Here is an 18,237-nt window from a genome sequence, read left to right as displayed (position 1 = left end):
CATATACCATCAGAACATTAAATGCTATGATTAACTGATAAGACAATGGATACTGAGAGGTGAAACATGTTATTATTACAGAGAAGCATGTAAGCACATCCTTTAAAGTCTTTTTTTTATCACAGCTGAAGAACTAATGACGCCATGTGCTTTTTGTCCAACCAACAAAGATCTGGAGGAGTGGCTCGCCAAGGTGGACAAACAGGACCAAATAGGCAAGTTCAAGACCGTCTTGGTTTACGAGGCTGCAACCAAATCATCAAGAACCCTGAGTATATAGAGTCAGCATTTCCCTCAGAACTGGATGATTCCACCTCAGAGCCTGAACAGCATCGCCCAGTGCGGACTGAACAACATGCTGAAACTCCCCATCAGCAGACTGGATGAAGAACTGAAGGTGAACCGAACCAGCTGAAGCACAGGGAAGACAGTGACTTTGGGAGAGAGCGGGCCTCTGAACAGCACCTCGCCATGATCAGACAAAGGTGAAGGATTCTGACACTGAGACTGTCCTGACGGGCCAGACTGATGCTTCGACAGGGAGTGTGTGTGTTTCTCAGGCCGTGGGCTGTGCAATCCCCTCACATGAGGGTTTCTAGTTTTACTTCTATGCTCATGTAAATGTAGGGAGTGTGCACAAATTTAAATGTCTTTTTAAATAATAACTGCTTATGTTTAAAAAAAAAAAATTGGAATCCTCTCATCATTATTTGATGCTTTAGATGGCACAGTTGATGAACAGTTCTCAGAATATGAAACCATATTGTGTGACGAATGATCAAAAGAGAACAAAAGAAGGTCCATCTGATACACGGCGGAGGTAAACCAGGGTGTTGGCAGAAAACAAAGGAAGTTGGTTAGTTTGTTTCACAGTGACTGAAGTCTTGGGTTTTCTGAAGAACCATTTTTCATTCTGTGGAGCTGAGGTGTGATTATTGGTAACTTCCTCTTTAGACAACAAATCAGGAAGGTAGAAGACTTCGAGCAGCAGCAACTCTGCTTCTGTTCACATTGTAATGAGTTACTGGAGAGATCTGACGACTTTCACTGCAGCTCATCAGCTGGAATACACATATTGGTGAGAAACTTTTCAACACAGTCGACATTTTGACTTGAGATGTTTGTTGAAATGCATAATGTGTATTTTGAATTTATTATGAAGAATTAAGGCTGGATCATGAACATTTTGTTCTTAAAGATTGCATCAGCTATTGTCATGCTTATGTGATTCAAAAAAGAAATAAATTCAGTGTTATTTTTGAATACATATGAAGAACATGAGCAAAGCACTGTTTCAGGTCTGAATGTATTACATGTTTGAATCCAGAGTCCCAGATAAGAACTGTTTTCAGTTGTGAAATTTGGGAAAATATAACATATTGGGGATCTTATTATTCTCTTCTTATGTGTCTTTAACATGTCCACTGTGTGAATGTGCAGGTTCCAGTCAACATGTTTCTTTTTGTGAGTGTTTTCTTCCTCCCAGGTGAGCTCTCGTTGATATTATTTAACATGTTTCTTCAATAATCTGAAGGTTTGAATCAATATTTCAGAATTGTGAATTCAGCTCACCAATTGTTTGGTTTTCCAGCGTTTTGGTTCATTGTGCCGTTAAAGAAGCCCGTCTCTTCATCATTGCACCGAAGAGTCTGGAAGCAGTGACTGGATCCTGTTTGATGATCCCGTGTCGCTTTAGACCTGCTTCAGAGGAAGAGTTTGACAACACAAGAAAATAATTGCTGTGTGGATTAAAGATGAATCAAATTTTAAAGATCATCCAGAAACAAGTTTTTAACAGCAGTGTTGCAGTTAACTACCCTTTTATCAGCATCATTGGAGACCTGAAAGAAAGAAACTGCACCACCAAGTTTAACAGATTCAAACTTTTGAATACCACAAAGTTCTTCTTTAGAATTGAGAATGAATCATTCAAGGCAACAGCGATTTCAGATCCTGTTCTAATAAAACTGAAAGGTAAGACTGCTCAATTAATGTACTTTTCAAGGGATAATTTTACAATTTAATGTAACATTTACGATTTGAATTTGACTCCATGAAGTTTTTAACAATTTAATGTTTTCATTACTGAAGTTTTTCTTTTTTGGATTATTTTTGGCTTTTGTGTCCTAATAATGTCTGCACTGCTGTAGCAAAGATCAAACTGTCAGTATTCAGAGTAAAACAACCTGCATATTATTGTAGTTATTGACTGAAAACTCAGTTCACAGCTTTCTCTGGATTTATTCAATGTTTAAAGTGTTTTGTCTGATTTATATTTTCATCTGAAGTGTCAAAGAATTAGTTGAGCTACTAGAAGAATGTGTCCAAACTGTAATGTGTTGTAGTTCTTTTTCATCCCCTCCTGCCGCCAGAAGGTGGGGCTGAAAGCACAGAATGTTCCCTTTTTCCAACAATGCTACCTGTGACCCCTGGGTGACCCTAGAAAGGTATTAAGTTCTTGTATCACCACATGCTCAGCTCCTGTTTCTCCTCTTCTGTGCAGTTTGCATACAGTTTTAAAGACTTCGGGAGAAGCCTAAACGGCATCATAGTGCATCGCTAGTAGCCTTGCGACCGTGTTGGTCAGATGTCAGAGGGGTTCAGGTTGCTGAATCTCTTCTCCTTGACCGAGTGTCTGGTGGGCAGCGGCCTCGCACTCCTGCCCTGAGAATGGCTGAGGCACCGGGGCTTACTAGTGTGCGGCATGCTAGCTTAGCCACTGCAGTGACCCATGCTTGTGAGACCGCATTAAAACCGCACCCCAGCTAATTGACTAATTGCTCCACCACTCCACCAGAGTGGTGTCTACATCTTGGGCCTCCCTGAGGGGAGTACCCCTCGACGACATATGCGCTACAGCTTCCTGGGGGATGCCCTGCACCTTTCTCTAGGTTGTACAGCATGAAAGCCGCCACTCCAAATCCACTGGTGTGGTCCTGGGCTCTGTGGAGGCTTCTCAGTTGGGTTGGTCTCTTGGATTCCTCACTGGCATACGTCATTCAATGCTTTCAGCAAGCCGTCTGGCAGTCAGTCGGGTTGAAATAGAACAAAAGCTATGAATATAACTATGGTTCTATGAATCCGCCAGAGTGCTCTGTCACTCAGAATCCACGTTATCATACGAGAAGATTCTGCAGGAGCTGAGCCTGGTCACACTGGAACTTAAAAACCTTCCTAGGGTCACCCAGGTGACTTTGTTGGTACATTCTGGAAATGCACGTGCATGAAAGGAACATTCAGTTCATTCAATTCAGCTTTAATTTATGAAGCGCCAATTACACATGGTTGTTTCGAGACACTTTACAGAGAAAACCCAACAGATCCACATGAGCAAGCATGAGCGATTGTGGAAAGGAAAAACTCCCTTTTTTTTTTTTTTTTCCCCCTTGTCCTGTTCGGCAGCTGGGGCGTGCAATATTGTAGATTGTAGCCTTTTACTATCTGAACAGATGTTAATGTTAGCAGCAGGACGAGAACGAATCTCCTCCTGCTGCTGCCTTTATTTAAAGCTGGCATCTGGCATGGCTGCCGGACAGCATCAGGACGAAAACGTTCAGAGAGCGAGAGACAGGAAGAGATAAAGATAAAGGGAGGGGGAACGGGGGGGGCGCACAACTTACGTACAAATTCACAATACAAAACAGTGTTGTTGACGCACCACACGCAACCAAGAACAATCCCAAACCCCCAATCTAGACAACACCAAAACAGAGCCGACAACCAACACAAAAACTGACAGAACCATACATATACATGTACATACGATTTATTTTTTTCCCCCTGACAAACCAAGGCAGTGAACAGACCAGGCCACAAAAATAAAAGGGCGTGTAGGGAAGGAAGGAAATGCAAGGACACCATGAACTATTTTTTTTTTTTTTTTAGTAGTAAGTTAGTAGTAGTAACTTGGGCGTGCATCAAGAGAGGGCTACTACAGATCACCATTAGTCTAACCACCACAAGAAGACAAGGTAACCGAGTATGTGAAGAGTGAAGAGCGCCGGACACCCGGGGCGGGCAGAGCCGAGAGCCCAAGGCCCCAGAGCCCAAGAGCCGACCCCCCCCACACAGGTGGAGGGCCATGACCCACCCGGGAGAACCGGCCCACACAGGCGGCTACCCACCCCAGGCCAGCACCCCCCCGCCAGTGCTCCGGCCACGCACCCCGAGATCCAGGGCATCACCCCCCCCCCCCCCCCGCCCCACCCTGTCCTCCCCCACCTCACTCCCCCCCGCCCAACACTCACACCCACTCACTCACACTCACACCCACTCACTCACACTGACACACACACACGCAAGCGCACACACACACACACACACACCACACACCACACACACACACACACACACACACACACACACACACACACTGTTACTGGGAGTTAAAACAACACCATCTAGCAGGGCTGGTCCGGGCGTCTCTGGCGCCCCAGGCGAGCCCGGCACGAACGGCCCGTGCCGAGAGTTGTTGGGGGGGGGGGGGGGGGCAACGATTCCGAGCGATGCCGAGCAAACTGATGCTCACACGGACCGTCAGGGCGTCCCTTGTACGGCCACAGTGCCCCCCCCCCCAGTACGTGACGCCCCAGGCAGGCTATTGTTTCGCCTGTAGGACGGACCGGCCCTGTCATCGAGGGTCAGTATTTGATTTGATCTTTTTTTTTTCTCTCAGGTGTTTTGGGCCAAATAAAATAAATTCTGTTTTATCTGAATTTAACAGGAGAAAATTATGACTCCTTCAGGTTTTTATGTCATTAAGACAAGCTTCTAATTTGACAAGTTGATCGGTGTCATCTGGTTTCAGGGATAGGAAGATCTGTGTATCATCTGCATAACAGTGGAACTTAGTAGAGTGTTTCCTGGTGATGTTCCCTTTAGGAAGCATGTATAATGTGAAGAGTACAGGTCCTAAAACAGAACCCTGTGGGACTCCATATTTAACTTTGATCCAGGCTGAAGAATCATCATTAACATTAAGAAAGTGGAACCTGTCTGTTAAATATGATTGAAACCACTTTAATGCTGAACCTCTAATCCCAATAGTATATTCTAGTCTCTGCAGTAGAATATCATGATCAACAGTGTCAACAGCTATGAATGTAACTATGGTTCTATGAATCCGCCAGAGTGCTCTGTCACTCAGAATCCACGTTATCACACGAGAAGATTCTGCAGGAGGTGAGCCTGTGGTCCAAATGGAACTTAATACCTTCCCAGGGTCACCCAGGTGACTTTGTTGGTAAGCATGCTCGAACTGCGAGAAAGGAACATTCAGTGCCATCGGCATCGTCTTCTGGTGGTCATCCAGGATTCAAAGAACCGTAGTTACATGCATCTTTTTCGTAAAATGCATTAATCTGTGTTTCATGTGAAACTGTAGATTCTCCTCCGAGGCCCAGATTAGAAGTCTCAGGTGATCTGAAGGACCTGAAGGAGAAGGAGTCTGTCACGATAACCTGCTCAGCTCTCACTCCCTGTCCACACTCCCCTCCTCAACTCACCTGGAGCCTCCAACAAGACGCTCACAGCCAAACTGAGGAAACACAGATGGAACCTTCAGCACTCAGATCCAGAAGAACCTCACTCTGTCAGACACACATGATGGATTGAAGATCAGCTGCTCTGCTGTGTATCCTGTTGATGGAGGAGAAGCTGTGAAAACACCTGAGACAGAGTTAACTCTCAGTGTTTCATGTGAGTGATCCTGTCAGCTCATCACAGTCCAGATGTTTCTGATGAATCAAGTTAATCTGAGTCTTATTTTCCCTCAGATGCTCCTAAAGACACGACAGCCTCCATCAGTCCATCAGGGAGCTGGGTGAACCTGACCTGCTCCAGCAGAGCCAAACCTGCCGTCAGCAGCTTCACCTGGTTCAAGAACAGCGACCATGGAGCCATCAGAGTGTCTGAAGGAGACTTTTACAGCTTCAATGTGGCCGACATAACAGATCCAGCAAGTTTTTACTGTGTGGCTGAAAATGCTCTGGGCAATCAGACGTCATCGTGGATTCATGTGAACAAAACAGGTAAAAGGGACGACACCAATGTGGTCTGGTACTTCATCTGACCTTATTATACATACTGAAGATGCAACTTTTTTTTAAAATGGCTGCCAACATGGAACTTTTCAATAACGCTTCAACTCTGTGTCGTCAGAAGAACCGCTGCCACTGTACATGTGCATCACGGTTGCAGTAAATAGTTCTTCAGAAGGACAATAACAACGTTTGCCTCCAGACTGCCATGACTCCCAGCTCAGATTCTCCTGGACGTGGTAGTTTTAGAGTTGAAAGTCACCCCAGGAAGGAGTCACCTGTGGTTCCTTCCTCTGGTTCCTCCTGGACTGGGGGTTTGGTCTTCTCTGAGTTGATGCTCTGTGGCCCCCTCAGGTTTAGCAGAGTTCCAGGTGCCTGTGTTTCCTGGTTCAGAGCCTGTTTGCCTCATTTACCAGCAGTGGTTTTGCTACAAGTCGCTTCACATCAAGTACCAGTCAAACCCAGAAGACAAACCTTCTCCTGTTAATTTGAATATTGAACAGTTGCTGGTTCAGAAAGAGGTTCAGATCTGTCTTTTTCAGAACTAGGACTAAGAGAAAAAAAATCTCCTCTTCAACCCCCTCAGTCTTTTCCTGTTGGTAGAGCAGGATCTATTTCAACACTGAAAGACTCTCAGTCATGTAATAATGTTCATCTTAGTGCGATTTGCTTTTTGCTCCAAACAGGAAGCCTTGATCCTTCAGTGATTATCATTTCAGTGAGCATCAGCTTTGTGTTCATCTACCTGGTTTTCTCTGTCTGGTCAGTACCTTCAACAAAATCATCTGACAGCAGCAGCTGTTATTGGTTTGCTGGTTTGACCTCAGTCTTGATTTCTTCTCACTTCAAGGATATTTTCACTTCCGGACGACTTTCAGGTGGTTTAAGAAGCATCGACGCCCTCAACAGACTCAGGTCGGTACATTTCACAGTAGGGCTGTCACGATATCAAATTTTCTCTTCACAATTATCATGGGCAAAAAATGTAACGATAACGATATTATCACGATATCAGCAAAAATTTAACTAATAATGGTACAAACATTCAGATTCATCTTTAATTTTATTTTTGTTTGTTTTCTCTCTTTTCCCAGATGAATTACATTCAGAATACCTGTCAAATGAGGTACTGAAACAATATGAGAACAGTTACTGTACAACTGCATACAAAAAGTGTAGTTACACTCAACTAATTGAAATCTGATGAACTGATTAACAGAGGATCCACAGTGTTACCCCCTTTCACAGATACTTTAGCTCGGCATTTCTTGCAAATTGGCGTGTTGTCAAACTTGTCCGCTTCCACTTTTAGGAACCCAAAAAACTCCCACACCACTGACTTCACTTTTTTCGGGTTAGGATAGAGCGTCTCGCTGTCGTTGTCGGCCACCGCCGACATGTTTAGTTCACTCGTGACGCTCGCTAACTGGGAGCCATGCTAGCGAGGAGCCGTGCCACTACCGCTGCTCCTGCTGTGTTTATATGTGAGGGTTGGGGCGCTGCAGCAGGGAGACGAAGCATTGTGGAAGAACAGGAACGTATTTTGAAAATACACTTCAACACGTTTCAAGTGGCACTGGATCCTCTATGCGATATTATCATGTTTTGAACACGATATTGAAATTTCATTTTTTAATACCACGATTATCGTCGATACCGGTATAGCGCGACAGTCCTATTTCACAGTGTGTGGTTCGACCGTACTCTTTACTCACAGATTATTGGAAGCTGTCCAAAGATTATATGAAGCTGACATAGATCAGTCAGCCAAAACATTATGACCAGTTGGCTAATATCTTTGCTTTGCTGCTAAAGCTGCTCTGACCTGTTGAATCACGATCTCCAAAAGATCATCTTAGGCTGTGATGTGGCGTCTGTCTCTAAGGCCCTGTTTACATGCATTTCTATTCATCACCCTGCTTTACAAGGAGCATTTCCCACTGTTTATGTATATCTTTATTCTTTTTCAACTCATTATGCTTCATTATTCCTCATCAGACTGGTTGATAGTGAACAGAAGCTGTTTTTCAACACTGACCTGGACAATCTTGCTCACGCCAGTTTTCATTCAATCTCTTTTTCAACAGACTCAAACAGCAGAGGAGTTTTCCAGCCACTTGGCGGCAGATGAAGCAGAGAAGGACGTCAGCGGCGACGAAGGCCTTCAATACGAACACATCAGCTTCTCAAAGCGGAGAGATGAAGCTTGGACCGTGTCCGCTCAGAACACTAGACAGCAGGAGGAGACCGTGTACACACAGGTCAAAGTTCATGAGCCAGAAAGCCACTCAAGTCAGGTCGCTGACGTGCCCGAGGATCTCTACGCTAAAGTCAAGAGAAAATGAGTGTTTCTTCAAGTCTTTTCTGTGACCTCAACCATGTTACAAGTGTCAAATCTGTACATTTTTTTTTAAATCCTGGAAAAGTTTCCAAGAGAAGAATGCTAAAGTTTTGTGACGTCATTTTATCACAAGCTTGATGCAGTTATTACAAACAAAAATATTTATCCTTCACTACAGGGGTGTCAAACCCTGGATCGGACAGGAGGCAGGGACCTCGTAGGAATTCTCCAGTTCAAGTCAGCACTGCTCCATGAGCTGTGGATGGGTCGAGGCTGAAGGCTTTTGTTTGGTTAATTGGTTTCTCAAAACCATATTGTCATAATTTTAACACCCAGTGAAATACTGAATGAGACAAAATTTACATAACCTTGTTCTTAGTTTGTTCATTTGCTTCCAAAATGTTCATCTCTTGATCTTCACTCACCTCATCAGCAGGTTCCAGGTCTGACCACCAAACAGGAAGAAGGCGGTTCTTCATCCTTTCATGGGGAATTGAGTGGAGCGTACCAAGTGTGGCAGAGGTTAGAGGGAACAGTGATATTGTTAAAGGGGCTGTATCATGCATTTTTAGCTAGTCCAAACCCTAGAAATGGCATTAACATGGTGATAGTTTATTTTTGGCGCTAAGGAAAAGTCATTTTGTGTGAAATGAAAGATTTTCTGGGGCTAATTCTGAAACCCAGAAGAGAAAACGTGGGATTTTCACTGAAAATCTCGCCTCTCCCCCTGTGGACTTTGACTGACAGCGTACTTCAACCAATCAGCGCTTCAAAACAAATACGCTGGTTAGCTTTAGCTCTTTAGCTCAGGCACGAAGGAAAAAAAACACTTTGGAGGTGTTTTTGGTGAGTACATAGCTATATAACAAGGTTAAAACATACAAAAAGTGAATTTGCATGATACAGCCCCTTTAAACGTTGTAAACTCTTTGGTTTTCCTGGATTTCTGTTCATTTATGTCTCTGGTGAAACTGTAAGATGGTGTTGAGTGGCTGTTGTGTGAATTTGTATTTTTGCTCCATTGATGATCACATGGGAGGGGAAACAGGGAAATCAACAGGTCTCCTGCATACAGAACCACACCTGAGGAAACAGAGCTTACCACTGCTCCACTGTGCCTCAACACACTTTACTGTTACATGTTTAAAGTTCTTTTTTTCCATCATGTATTCCTGTTTGAAAACAGTGTTTGCTTTTCTGTCTTGTTTGATATTTCACATTTTTTTTCAATTTCTTCTGTGTGAAGCAACATTGTAAGAAGAAAGTATTTCTATTTTATCTTTATATGTGCAACGTGTATTTTAAAATGTTCACATTTTTATCATGAAACTGCAGTAATTGGAAATTGTAACAATCAGTTCTTATGAACATTAATATTAATGTTTTCAAATGACAGAAAATTAAACAAAATAGACTAATTTAAATCTGAGAAATATAAATCATATGAACAATTTATTATTTGTGTTTATTTTTGGTGAAAAAGTCAGTTTATTTCTGACTAAATTTGCTTATTGTGCATTTCTTTATGAAACGTTGTTGTAAAAAAATAAGTCAATGTTTCTGCACTTAATCTGTTTATTCATTGCACCATAATACAAATTTTGCCATTTACCCTCTAGAAAATGAATAACAATCTCAGTCGTATTTTATTATTGGTCCAGAATCTCACATGGTGTGTGTGTAAATGATCAGTGTACAGTCTTGGAGCAGAATTGAACCATTTTCTTTCTACTTATGAGAAACCAGGTTTAATGCATCTCTTCTTTATTAACCACTGGTCAACACATGAAGTTTGTGGATTGATTTAATGTAAGTTTGACATTCAGATTATAGAGCATCTTCCTCCCACGAATGTAATATAATTCCAATTTAAATTCAGATGATACCGATTACACAGAGCAATCCAGAATTAAGAGAGCAAGAGAGAGAGAGAGAGAGAGAGAGAGAGAGAGAGTTGGTGTGTGTGTGTGTGTGTGTGTGTGTGTGTGTGTGTTTCCTGGCTCACCCTTGTTCAAACAGACACTGACACCTCTTACCTCTTTCACACCAGGCTGCATCCTGTCAGATCGTGAAACTGACTGCTGGTGCGGGTCTTTATGAAATGTTCTGCAAAATTCTGCAAAGTCATTCAGCCACTGTCTGAAATAAATTTTAAAATGATTAAAAAAAAAAATCAAACATGTTTAATTTTTCTTTGCACACTGTGGTGGACTGACTGGTTCAGGGTTATATGTGAACAGTCTGAGATCAATCTGTAATATGTCAGAAATGTGCGAGATCACTGCGTCGTCAATTTCTTGCTTTCGCAGTTGAAAATGACCTTGAACACGATTCCAGTGGCAACAAAACTCCTGAAGTTGGCGTTGACCATTCAGGCCACCACAGCATCGGTGGAGAGGTCTGCAGCCACAAGAGGACAGAGCAGGGGAGACTTTCACCTCTGGATCTGATGTCCATGGATGAGAGAGGCTCATCAAACTGAAGGTGAACAGAGGAGTTTTACAACTCTGTGGCAAAGAGCGTTATCAAAAAGGATAATTGAATGGATTTAATCTTCAACTAAAATAAGTCTGAACTCTCTCCTGATGGCCGTGTTTATTGTGTAAGCCATATGGTGATTATTGTGAAATGTGTTATTGATTAATTAATTTGAAATGTGTCTTCTTAATAGTGGATGCTAACTAGATAACCGTGTGAATCCATGAACACACAAGTGAAATAAGGCATTGAGAATAGGCCTGTTTTGTTTTTTTGTTTTTTTTGGTTGTTGCTTTCAGGTTATTTCACGAAATGTGTATCTCGGGTGTGGACGAGAGAGAGAGACGTTTCAGCGTTTCACTTATTCCCTGTCATTCAACTAATCCATATGTGAGACACGAAGATGTAACATTGAGTATTGATTGTGAGAAGGGAACGGCGGGAGCGAAACAACGACCGAGTCTGAGAAATAGAAGGGTGTTTATGCCTGTTTCCCAGCGGCAATAAACAAGCCCAAACACCGACCCCTTATCTTCGCATAGGCTTTATGCCTGAATGCGGCCTTATCAGATACACCTCTAAGGTGAGCCTCAACTGTTCGCAGTGTGAATGTGCAGGTTCCAGTCAACATGTTTCTTCTTGTGAGTGTTTTCTTCCTCCCAGGTGAGCTCTCTGTTGATATTATTTAACATGTTTCTTCAATAATTTGAAGGTTTTAAATCAATGTTTCAGAATTGTGAATTCAGCTCACCAATTGTTTGGTTTTCCAGCTGTTTTGGTTCATTGTGCCGTTAAAGAAGCCCGTCTCTTCATCACTGCACCGAAGAGTCTGGAAGCAGTGAAAGGATCTTGTTTGATGATCCCGTGTCGCTTCAGACCTGCTTCAGAGGAAGAGTTTGACAACACAAGAAAAATAGTTGCTGTGTGGATTAAAGATGAATCAAATTTTAAAGATCATCCAGAAAGAATAGTTTTTAACAGCATTAATGCAGTTAACTACCCTGATATCAGCATCATTGGAGACCTGAAAGAAAGAAACTGCACCACCAAGTTTAACAGATTCAAACTTTTAAATACCACAAAGTTCTTCTTTAGAATTGAGAATGAATCATTCAAGACAACAGCTATTTCAGATCCTGTTCTAATAAAACTGAAAGGTAAGACTGCTCAATTAATGTACTTTTCAAGGGATAATTTTAAAATTTAATGTAACTTTTACGATTTGAATTTGACTCCATGAAGTTTTTAACAATTTAATCTTTTCATCACTGAATTTCTTCTTTTTGGGATTATTTTTGGCTTTTGTGTCCTACTAATGTCTGCACTGCTGTAGCAAAGATCAAACTGTCAGTATTCAGAGTAAAACAACCTGCATATTATTGTAGTTATTGACTGAAAACTCAGTTCACAGCTTTCTCTGGATTTATTCAATGTTTCAAGTGTTTTTTTCTGATTTATATTTTCATCTTAAGTGTCAAAGAATTAGTTGAGCTACTAGAAGAATGTGTCCAAACTGTAATGTGTTGTAGTTCTTTTTCATCCCTCCTGACCACCAGAAGGTGGTGCTGAAAGCTCAGAATGTTCCCTTTGCGCAGTTCGAGTATGCATTCCAACAATGCTACCTGTGACCCCTGTGTGACCCCAGAAAGGTATTAAGTTCTAGAATCACCACATGCTCAGCTCCTCTTTTCCTCTTCTGTGCAGTTTGCATACAGTTTTGAAGATTTCGGTAGGAGCCTAAACGGCATCATACTACATCGCTAGTAGCCTTGCGACCATGTTGGTCAGATGTCAGAGGGGTTCAGGTTGCTGAATCTCTTCTCCTTGACTTAGTGTCGGGTGGGCAGCGGCCTCGCACTCCTGCCCTGAGAATGGCTGAGGCACCGGGGCTTGCTAGTGTACGGCATGCTAGCTTAGCCACTGCGGTGAAGGTGCCACCCATGCGCCCCCTGCCCGGCGTGTCGGACAGTCCTGCCTGTTAGCAACCGGGCTAGTGGTAGCTTATCGCTGCTTGTGAGACTGCATCATTACTCCCCCCCCCCCCCCCCCCCCCCCGGCGCTGGAGACCTTGTGTCAGCCTCCCTGTGAGCCCTTGGGAACAGTGCAGCTACAGTGGGTGCCACGCATGACGACATTTTTGCTGGCCATGACCTTAATGAAACACATGGGTGAGGTACACGCTCTGTCTATCAGCCCATTGTGCCTGAGGCGGCATCTAGATGTTAGGGGTGCCACTCTAAGTCCAGACATTGTCCTTTCCCAAAGGTGGTGTCAGATCTCCAGTCTATTCAGCCTAAAAAGCCCTGTACAGACTCAGCAATTTTCAGCCCTCCCAGACGAAAGACAACGATCGTGGGAGAATCGTGGTGATAATGTGTGTCTTGGTACTAAATCCGTGGTCCGACGTCGCCCTGTGAAACTGGGCCAAAATCTTCGTCTGGGACCAAAGACAAGGTGCGATAAACCCTGGGATGCTACATTGACACTACCATGGGAATTCGCACCTCCAAACAGCCTTTGTTCTGTTATGGAGGCCCTGACGGAGGTTCTTCTCTCTCCAAGCAGCGCTTATCCCACTGGATCGTGGATACCATTCACCATTCTTATAAAGTGTGTGCTCCCACTCCACCAGAGCGGTGTCTACATCTTGGGCCTCCCTGAGGGAGAGCACTCCTCGACGACATATGTGCCACTGCTTCCTGGGGGAATGCCCTGCACCTTTCTCTAGGTTGTACAGCCACTCCAAACTCACTGGGTGTGGTCCTGGGCTCTGCGGAGGCTTCTCAGGGAGGTTGGTCTCTTGGATTCCTCACTGGCATATGTCATTCAATGCTTTCAGCACACCATCTGACAGTCAGTCGGGATAAAATAGAGCAAAAGCTATGAATGTAACTATGGTTCTATGAATCCGCCAGAGTGCTCTGTCACTCAGAATCCACGTTATCACACCAGAAGATTCTGCAGGAGGTGAGCCTGTGGTCCAAATGGAACTTAATACCTTCCCAGGGTCACCCAGGTGACTTTGTTGGTAAGCATTCTCGAACTGCGAGAAAGGAACATTCAGTGCTTTCGGCATCGTCTGCTGGTGGTCATCCGGGATTCAAAGAACTGCAGTTTACATGCATAACTTTTGTAAAATGCATTAAATGTGTGTTTCATGTGAAACTGTAGATTCTCCTCCGAGGCCCAGATTAGAAATCTCAGGTGATCTGAACGACCTGAAGGAGAAGGAGTCTGTCACGATAACCTGCTCAGCTCTCACTCCCTGTCCACACTCCCCTCCTCAACTCACCTGGAGCCTCCAACAAGACGCTCACAGCCAAACTGAGGAAAACACAGATGGAACCTTCAGCACTCAGATCCAGAAGACCATCACTCTGTCAGACACACATGATGGAGTCAACCTCAGCTGCTCTGCTGTGTATCCTGTTGATGGAGGAGAAGCTGTGAAAACACCTGAGACAGAGTTAACTCTCAGTGTTTCATGTGAGTGATCCTGTCAGCTCATCACAGTCCAGATGTTTCTGATGAATCAAGTTAATCTGAGTCTTATTTTTCCCTCAGATGCTCCTAAAGACACGACAGCCTCCATCAGTCCATCAGGGAGCTGGGTGAACCTGACCTGCTCCAGCAGAGCCAAACCTGCCGTCAGCAGCTTCACCTGGTTCAAGAACAGTGAGCATGGAGCCATCAGAGTGTCTGAAGGAGACTTTTACAGCTTCAATGTGGCCGACATAACAGATCCAGCAAGTTTTTACTGTGTGGCTGAAAATGCTCTGGGTAATCAGACGTCATCGTGGATTCATGTGAACAAAACAGGTAAAAGGGACGACACCACTGTGGTCTGGTCCTTCATCTGACCTTATTATACATACTAAGATGCAAATTTTTGAAAATGGCTGCCAACTTGTAACTTTTCAATCATGCTTTAACTCTGTGTCGACAGAAGAACCGCTGCCACTGCACATGTGCATCACTGTTGCAGTAAATAGTTCTTCAGAAGGATAATAATAACGTTTGCCTCCAGACTGCCATGACTCCCAGCTCAGATTCTCCTGGACGTGGTAGTTTTAGAGTTGAAAGTCACCCTCAGGAAGGAGTCACCTGTGGTTCCTTCCTCTGGTTCCTCCTGGACTGGGGGTTTGGTCTTCTCTGAGTTGAATCTGTGACCCCCTCAGGTTCAGCGGAGTACCAGGTGTCTGTGTTTCCTGGTTCAGAGCCTGTTTGCCTCATTTACCAGCAGTGGTTTTGCTACAAGCTGCTTCACATCACGTACCAGTCGAACCCAGAAGAGAAACCTTCTCCTGTTAATTTGAATTTTGAACTGTTGCTGGTTCAGGAAGAGGTTTAGATTTGTCTTTTTCAGAACTATGACTAAGAGAAAAAATCTCCTCTTCAACCCCCTCAGTCTTTTCCTGTTGGAAGAGCAGAATCTATTTCAACACTGAAAGACTCGGTCATGTAATACTGTATATCTAAGTGTGATTTTCTTTTTGCTCCAAACAGGAAGCCTTGATCTTTCGGTGATCATCATTTCAGTGAGCATCAGCTTTGTGTTCGTCTGCCTGGTTTTCTCTGTCTGGTCAGTACCTTCAACTAAAACATCTGACAGCAGCAGCTGTTATTAATGCTGGTTTGACCTCAGTCTGGACTTCTTCTCACTTCATGGATGTTTTCACTTTCCTGATTCTTTCAGGGGGTTTAAGAAGCGTCGACGCCCACAACAGACTCAGGTCGGTACATTTCACGATACGTGGTTCAACTGTACTCTTTACTCACAGATTATTGAAAGCTGCCCAAAGATTATATGAAGCTGACATACACCAGTCAGCCAAAACATTATGACCAGTTGGCTCATCTCCTTGTTTTGCTGCTAAAGCTGCTCTGACCTGTTGAGTCACGATCTCCAATAGATCATCTTAGGCTGTGATGTGTCGTCTGGCTCTAAGGCCCTGTTTACATGATGTATTTCTCTTTTTCACCTTACTTTACAAGAAGCATCTCCCACTGTTTATGTATATCAAGTATTTTAATATAATTCAATTCATTCTTTTCCAATTCGTTCTGCTTCATTATTCCTCATCAGACTGGTTGATAGTGAACAGAAGCTGTTATTCAACACTGACCTGGACAATCTTGCTCACGCCAGTTTTCATTCAATCACTTTTTCAACAGACTCAAACAGCAGAGTTTTCCAGCCACTTGGCGGCAGATGAAGCAGAGAAGGACGTCAGCGGCGACAAAGGCCTTCAATACGAACACGTCAGCTTCTCAAAGCGGAGAGATGAAGCTTGGACAGTGTCAGCTCAGAACACCAGACAGCAGGAAGAGACCTTGTACACACAGGTCAAAGTTCACGAGCCAGAAAGCCACTCAAGTCAGGTCGCTGACGTGCCCGAGGATCTCTACGTTAAAGTCAAGAGAAAATGAGTGTTTCTTCAAGTCTTTTCTGTGACCTCAACCATGTTACAAGTGTCAAATCTGTACATTTTTTTTTTAAATCCTGGAAGAGAAGAATGCTAAAGTTTTGTGACGTCATTTTATCACAAGCTTGATGCAGTTATTACAAACAAAAATATTTATCCTTCACTACAGGGGTGTCAAACCCTGGATCGGACAGGAGGCAGGGACCTCGTAGGAATTCTCCAGTTCAAGTCAGCACTGCTCCATGAGCTGTGGATGGGTCGAGGCTGAAGGCTTTTGTTTGGTTAATTGGTTTCTCATAAACATATTGTCATCATTTTAACACCCAGTGAAATACTGAATGAGACAAAATTTACATAACCTTGTTCTTCGTTTGTTCATTTGCTTCCAAAACGTTCATCTCTTGATCTTCACTCACCTCATCAGCAGGTTCCAGGTCTAACCACCAAACAGGAAGAAGGCGGTTCTTCATCCTTTCATGGAGAATTGAGTGGAGTGTACCAAGTGTGGCAGAGACTAGAGGGAACAGTGATATTGTTAAACATTGTAAACTCTTTGATTTTCCTGGATTTCTGTTCGTTTATGTCTCTGGTGAAACTGTAAGATGGTGTTGAGTGGCTGTTGTGTGAATTTGTATTTTTGCTCCATTGATGGTCACATGGGAGGGGCAACAGGGAAATCAACAGGTCTCCTGCATACAGAACCACACCTGAGGAAACAGAGCTAACCACTGCTCCACTGTGCCTCAACACACTTTGCAGTTTTATGTTTAAAGTTCTTTTTTCCATCATTTATTCCTGTTTGAAAACAGTGATTGCTTTTCTGTCTTGTTTGATATTTCACATTTTTTTCAATTTATTCTGTGTGAAGCAATATTGTAAGAATAAAGTATTTATATTTTATATATACAACATGTGTATTTGAAAATATCACATTTAAAGCTGGGGATGGTGATCTTGGAAAACTAGCGTTAGCATGTAGCATCTCCCCAAGGCTCCGCCTAGCTAGCTCCGCACAGCTCCCACCCCATTGGAGGAGCTCCCGTTGGCAGCGGAGATGCGGAGACGTTTGCGGCGCGTGCGGTGCACGCGGCACTTCCGCGTGCAGTGCGTTTCTGGCGTAACCTGTCCTCAGCGCTTTATTTCTTCGTTTTTCTTTATTTGCACAACGCCAAGGTATGGCGCACTGAACGGTGAGTAAACCCCCAAACATTCGTCTCCGCCATTCTGCAACGACGCTCCGTCCTTCTACGCGGGCACTGAACCAGGGTCAGAGCACGCGTACATGTACGCGCAGGGGGCAGGTCGAACGGCGAAGGGATTTGATTGGTTTAAAAAAAGGTGTCCCCTCAAGACTATTGGTTGCTGTTTTTCCCGTTTTACTCCTGCTGTAGATAGCGGATATTTTCCAAACTACTTTAAAAACACACTATGAATTGCTTCCCATCGGGTCATAAAGATCATTTTAACCAGTATTTAAAAAAAATGTATCTCATTCAAATCGCCAACCCTAGTTTTAACATTAAATTGCAGTAATTGCAAACTGTAACAATTGGTTCTTATGAACATTAATATTAGCTTTTTCAAATGACAGTAAATTAAACAAAATTTACTAACTTAAAGGTCTAACACAGGATTTTCTCGAAAAGACGAAGCCAAACATCTGTTACTCACCTTTTGAACAACGCGCATGCACCAGACCATCCACCCAGCTCTCCTGCTTCTCCCAGGAAACGCAGCACAACTGAATCTCATGTTGATGACGACCTCAGACTTGTAGAAAAGCCCAATCATTGCAATCAGCTGTGTTAAAACTCGGAGAGATCTAAAACATGTAGGGTCATCGGCCCCCAAGGACTGGAGCTTGATACATGTGAGTTAAAATAACATTTTGATACACAGACCTGCGCAACGCTCCGCGGAAGGATATACTGGAGCACAGTAGTAGAAGCCTTGT

General features: G+C 43.5%; 2 protein-coding genes across 2 annotated transcripts; both read left to right on the top strand.

Annotated features, from left to right (window-relative positions):
* Positions 1 to 136: 136 nt before the first annotated feature.
* On the top strand, positions 137 to 8,383 carry LOC115394686 (B-cell receptor CD22-like). Its single transcript, XM_030100043.1, is given in 8 exon segments — positions 137 to 215; positions 1,618 to 1,731; positions 1,734 to 1,785; positions 1,787 to 1,974; positions 5,384 to 5,539; positions 5,542 to 5,697; positions 5,775 to 6,052; positions 8,126 to 8,383. Coding segments are annotated over 8 exon segments (1,281 nt in total).
* Positions 8,384 to 11,446: 3,063 nt separating this feature from the next.
* Positions 11,447 to 17,145, top strand: LOC115393937 (B-cell receptor CD22-like). Its single transcript, XM_030099049.1, has 7 exons — positions 11,447 to 11,520; positions 11,628 to 12,014; positions 14,029 to 14,343; positions 14,422 to 14,676; positions 15,364 to 15,439; positions 15,554 to 15,590; positions 16,033 to 17,145. Exons 1-7 carry the CDS (start codon positions 11,487 to 11,489, stop codon positions 16,285 to 16,287), a joined length of 1,359 nt encoding a protein of 452 aa, XP_029954909.1. The 5' UTR covers positions 11,447 to 11,486; the 3' UTR covers positions 16,288 to 17,145.
* The last annotated feature ends 1,092 nt before the right edge of the window (positions 17,146 to 18,237 follow it).

The sequence above is a fragment of the Salarias fasciatus genome, chromosome 9, assembly GCF_902148845.1.
Source record: "Salarias fasciatus chromosome 9, fSalaFa1.1, whole genome shotgun sequence".
NCBI classification, from domain to species: Eukaryota; Metazoa; Chordata; class Actinopteri; order Blenniiformes; family Blenniidae; genus Salarias; species Salarias fasciatus.
The sequence above is the reverse complement of the archived record's forward strand: the minus strand, read 5'-3'. Positions and strand labels throughout refer to the sequence as shown.

What these genes read in the sequence shown, in the direction of transcription:
- LOC115393937 (XM_030099049.1), top strand. Translation starts at nt 11,487, where the DNA reads ATGTTTCTTCTTGTGAGTGTTTTCTTCCTCCCAG. An exon ending in TGTTCTAATAAAACTGAAAG is followed by an intron (nt 12,015 to 14,028) that starts GTAAGACTGCTC and finishes GTGAAACTGTAG; the next exon opens with ATTCTCCTCCGAGGCCCAGA. An exon ending in GTTAACTCTCAGTGTTTCAT is followed by an intron (nt 14,344 to 14,421) that starts GTGAGTGATCCT and finishes TTTTTCCCTCAG; the next exon opens with ATGCTCCTAAAGACACGACA.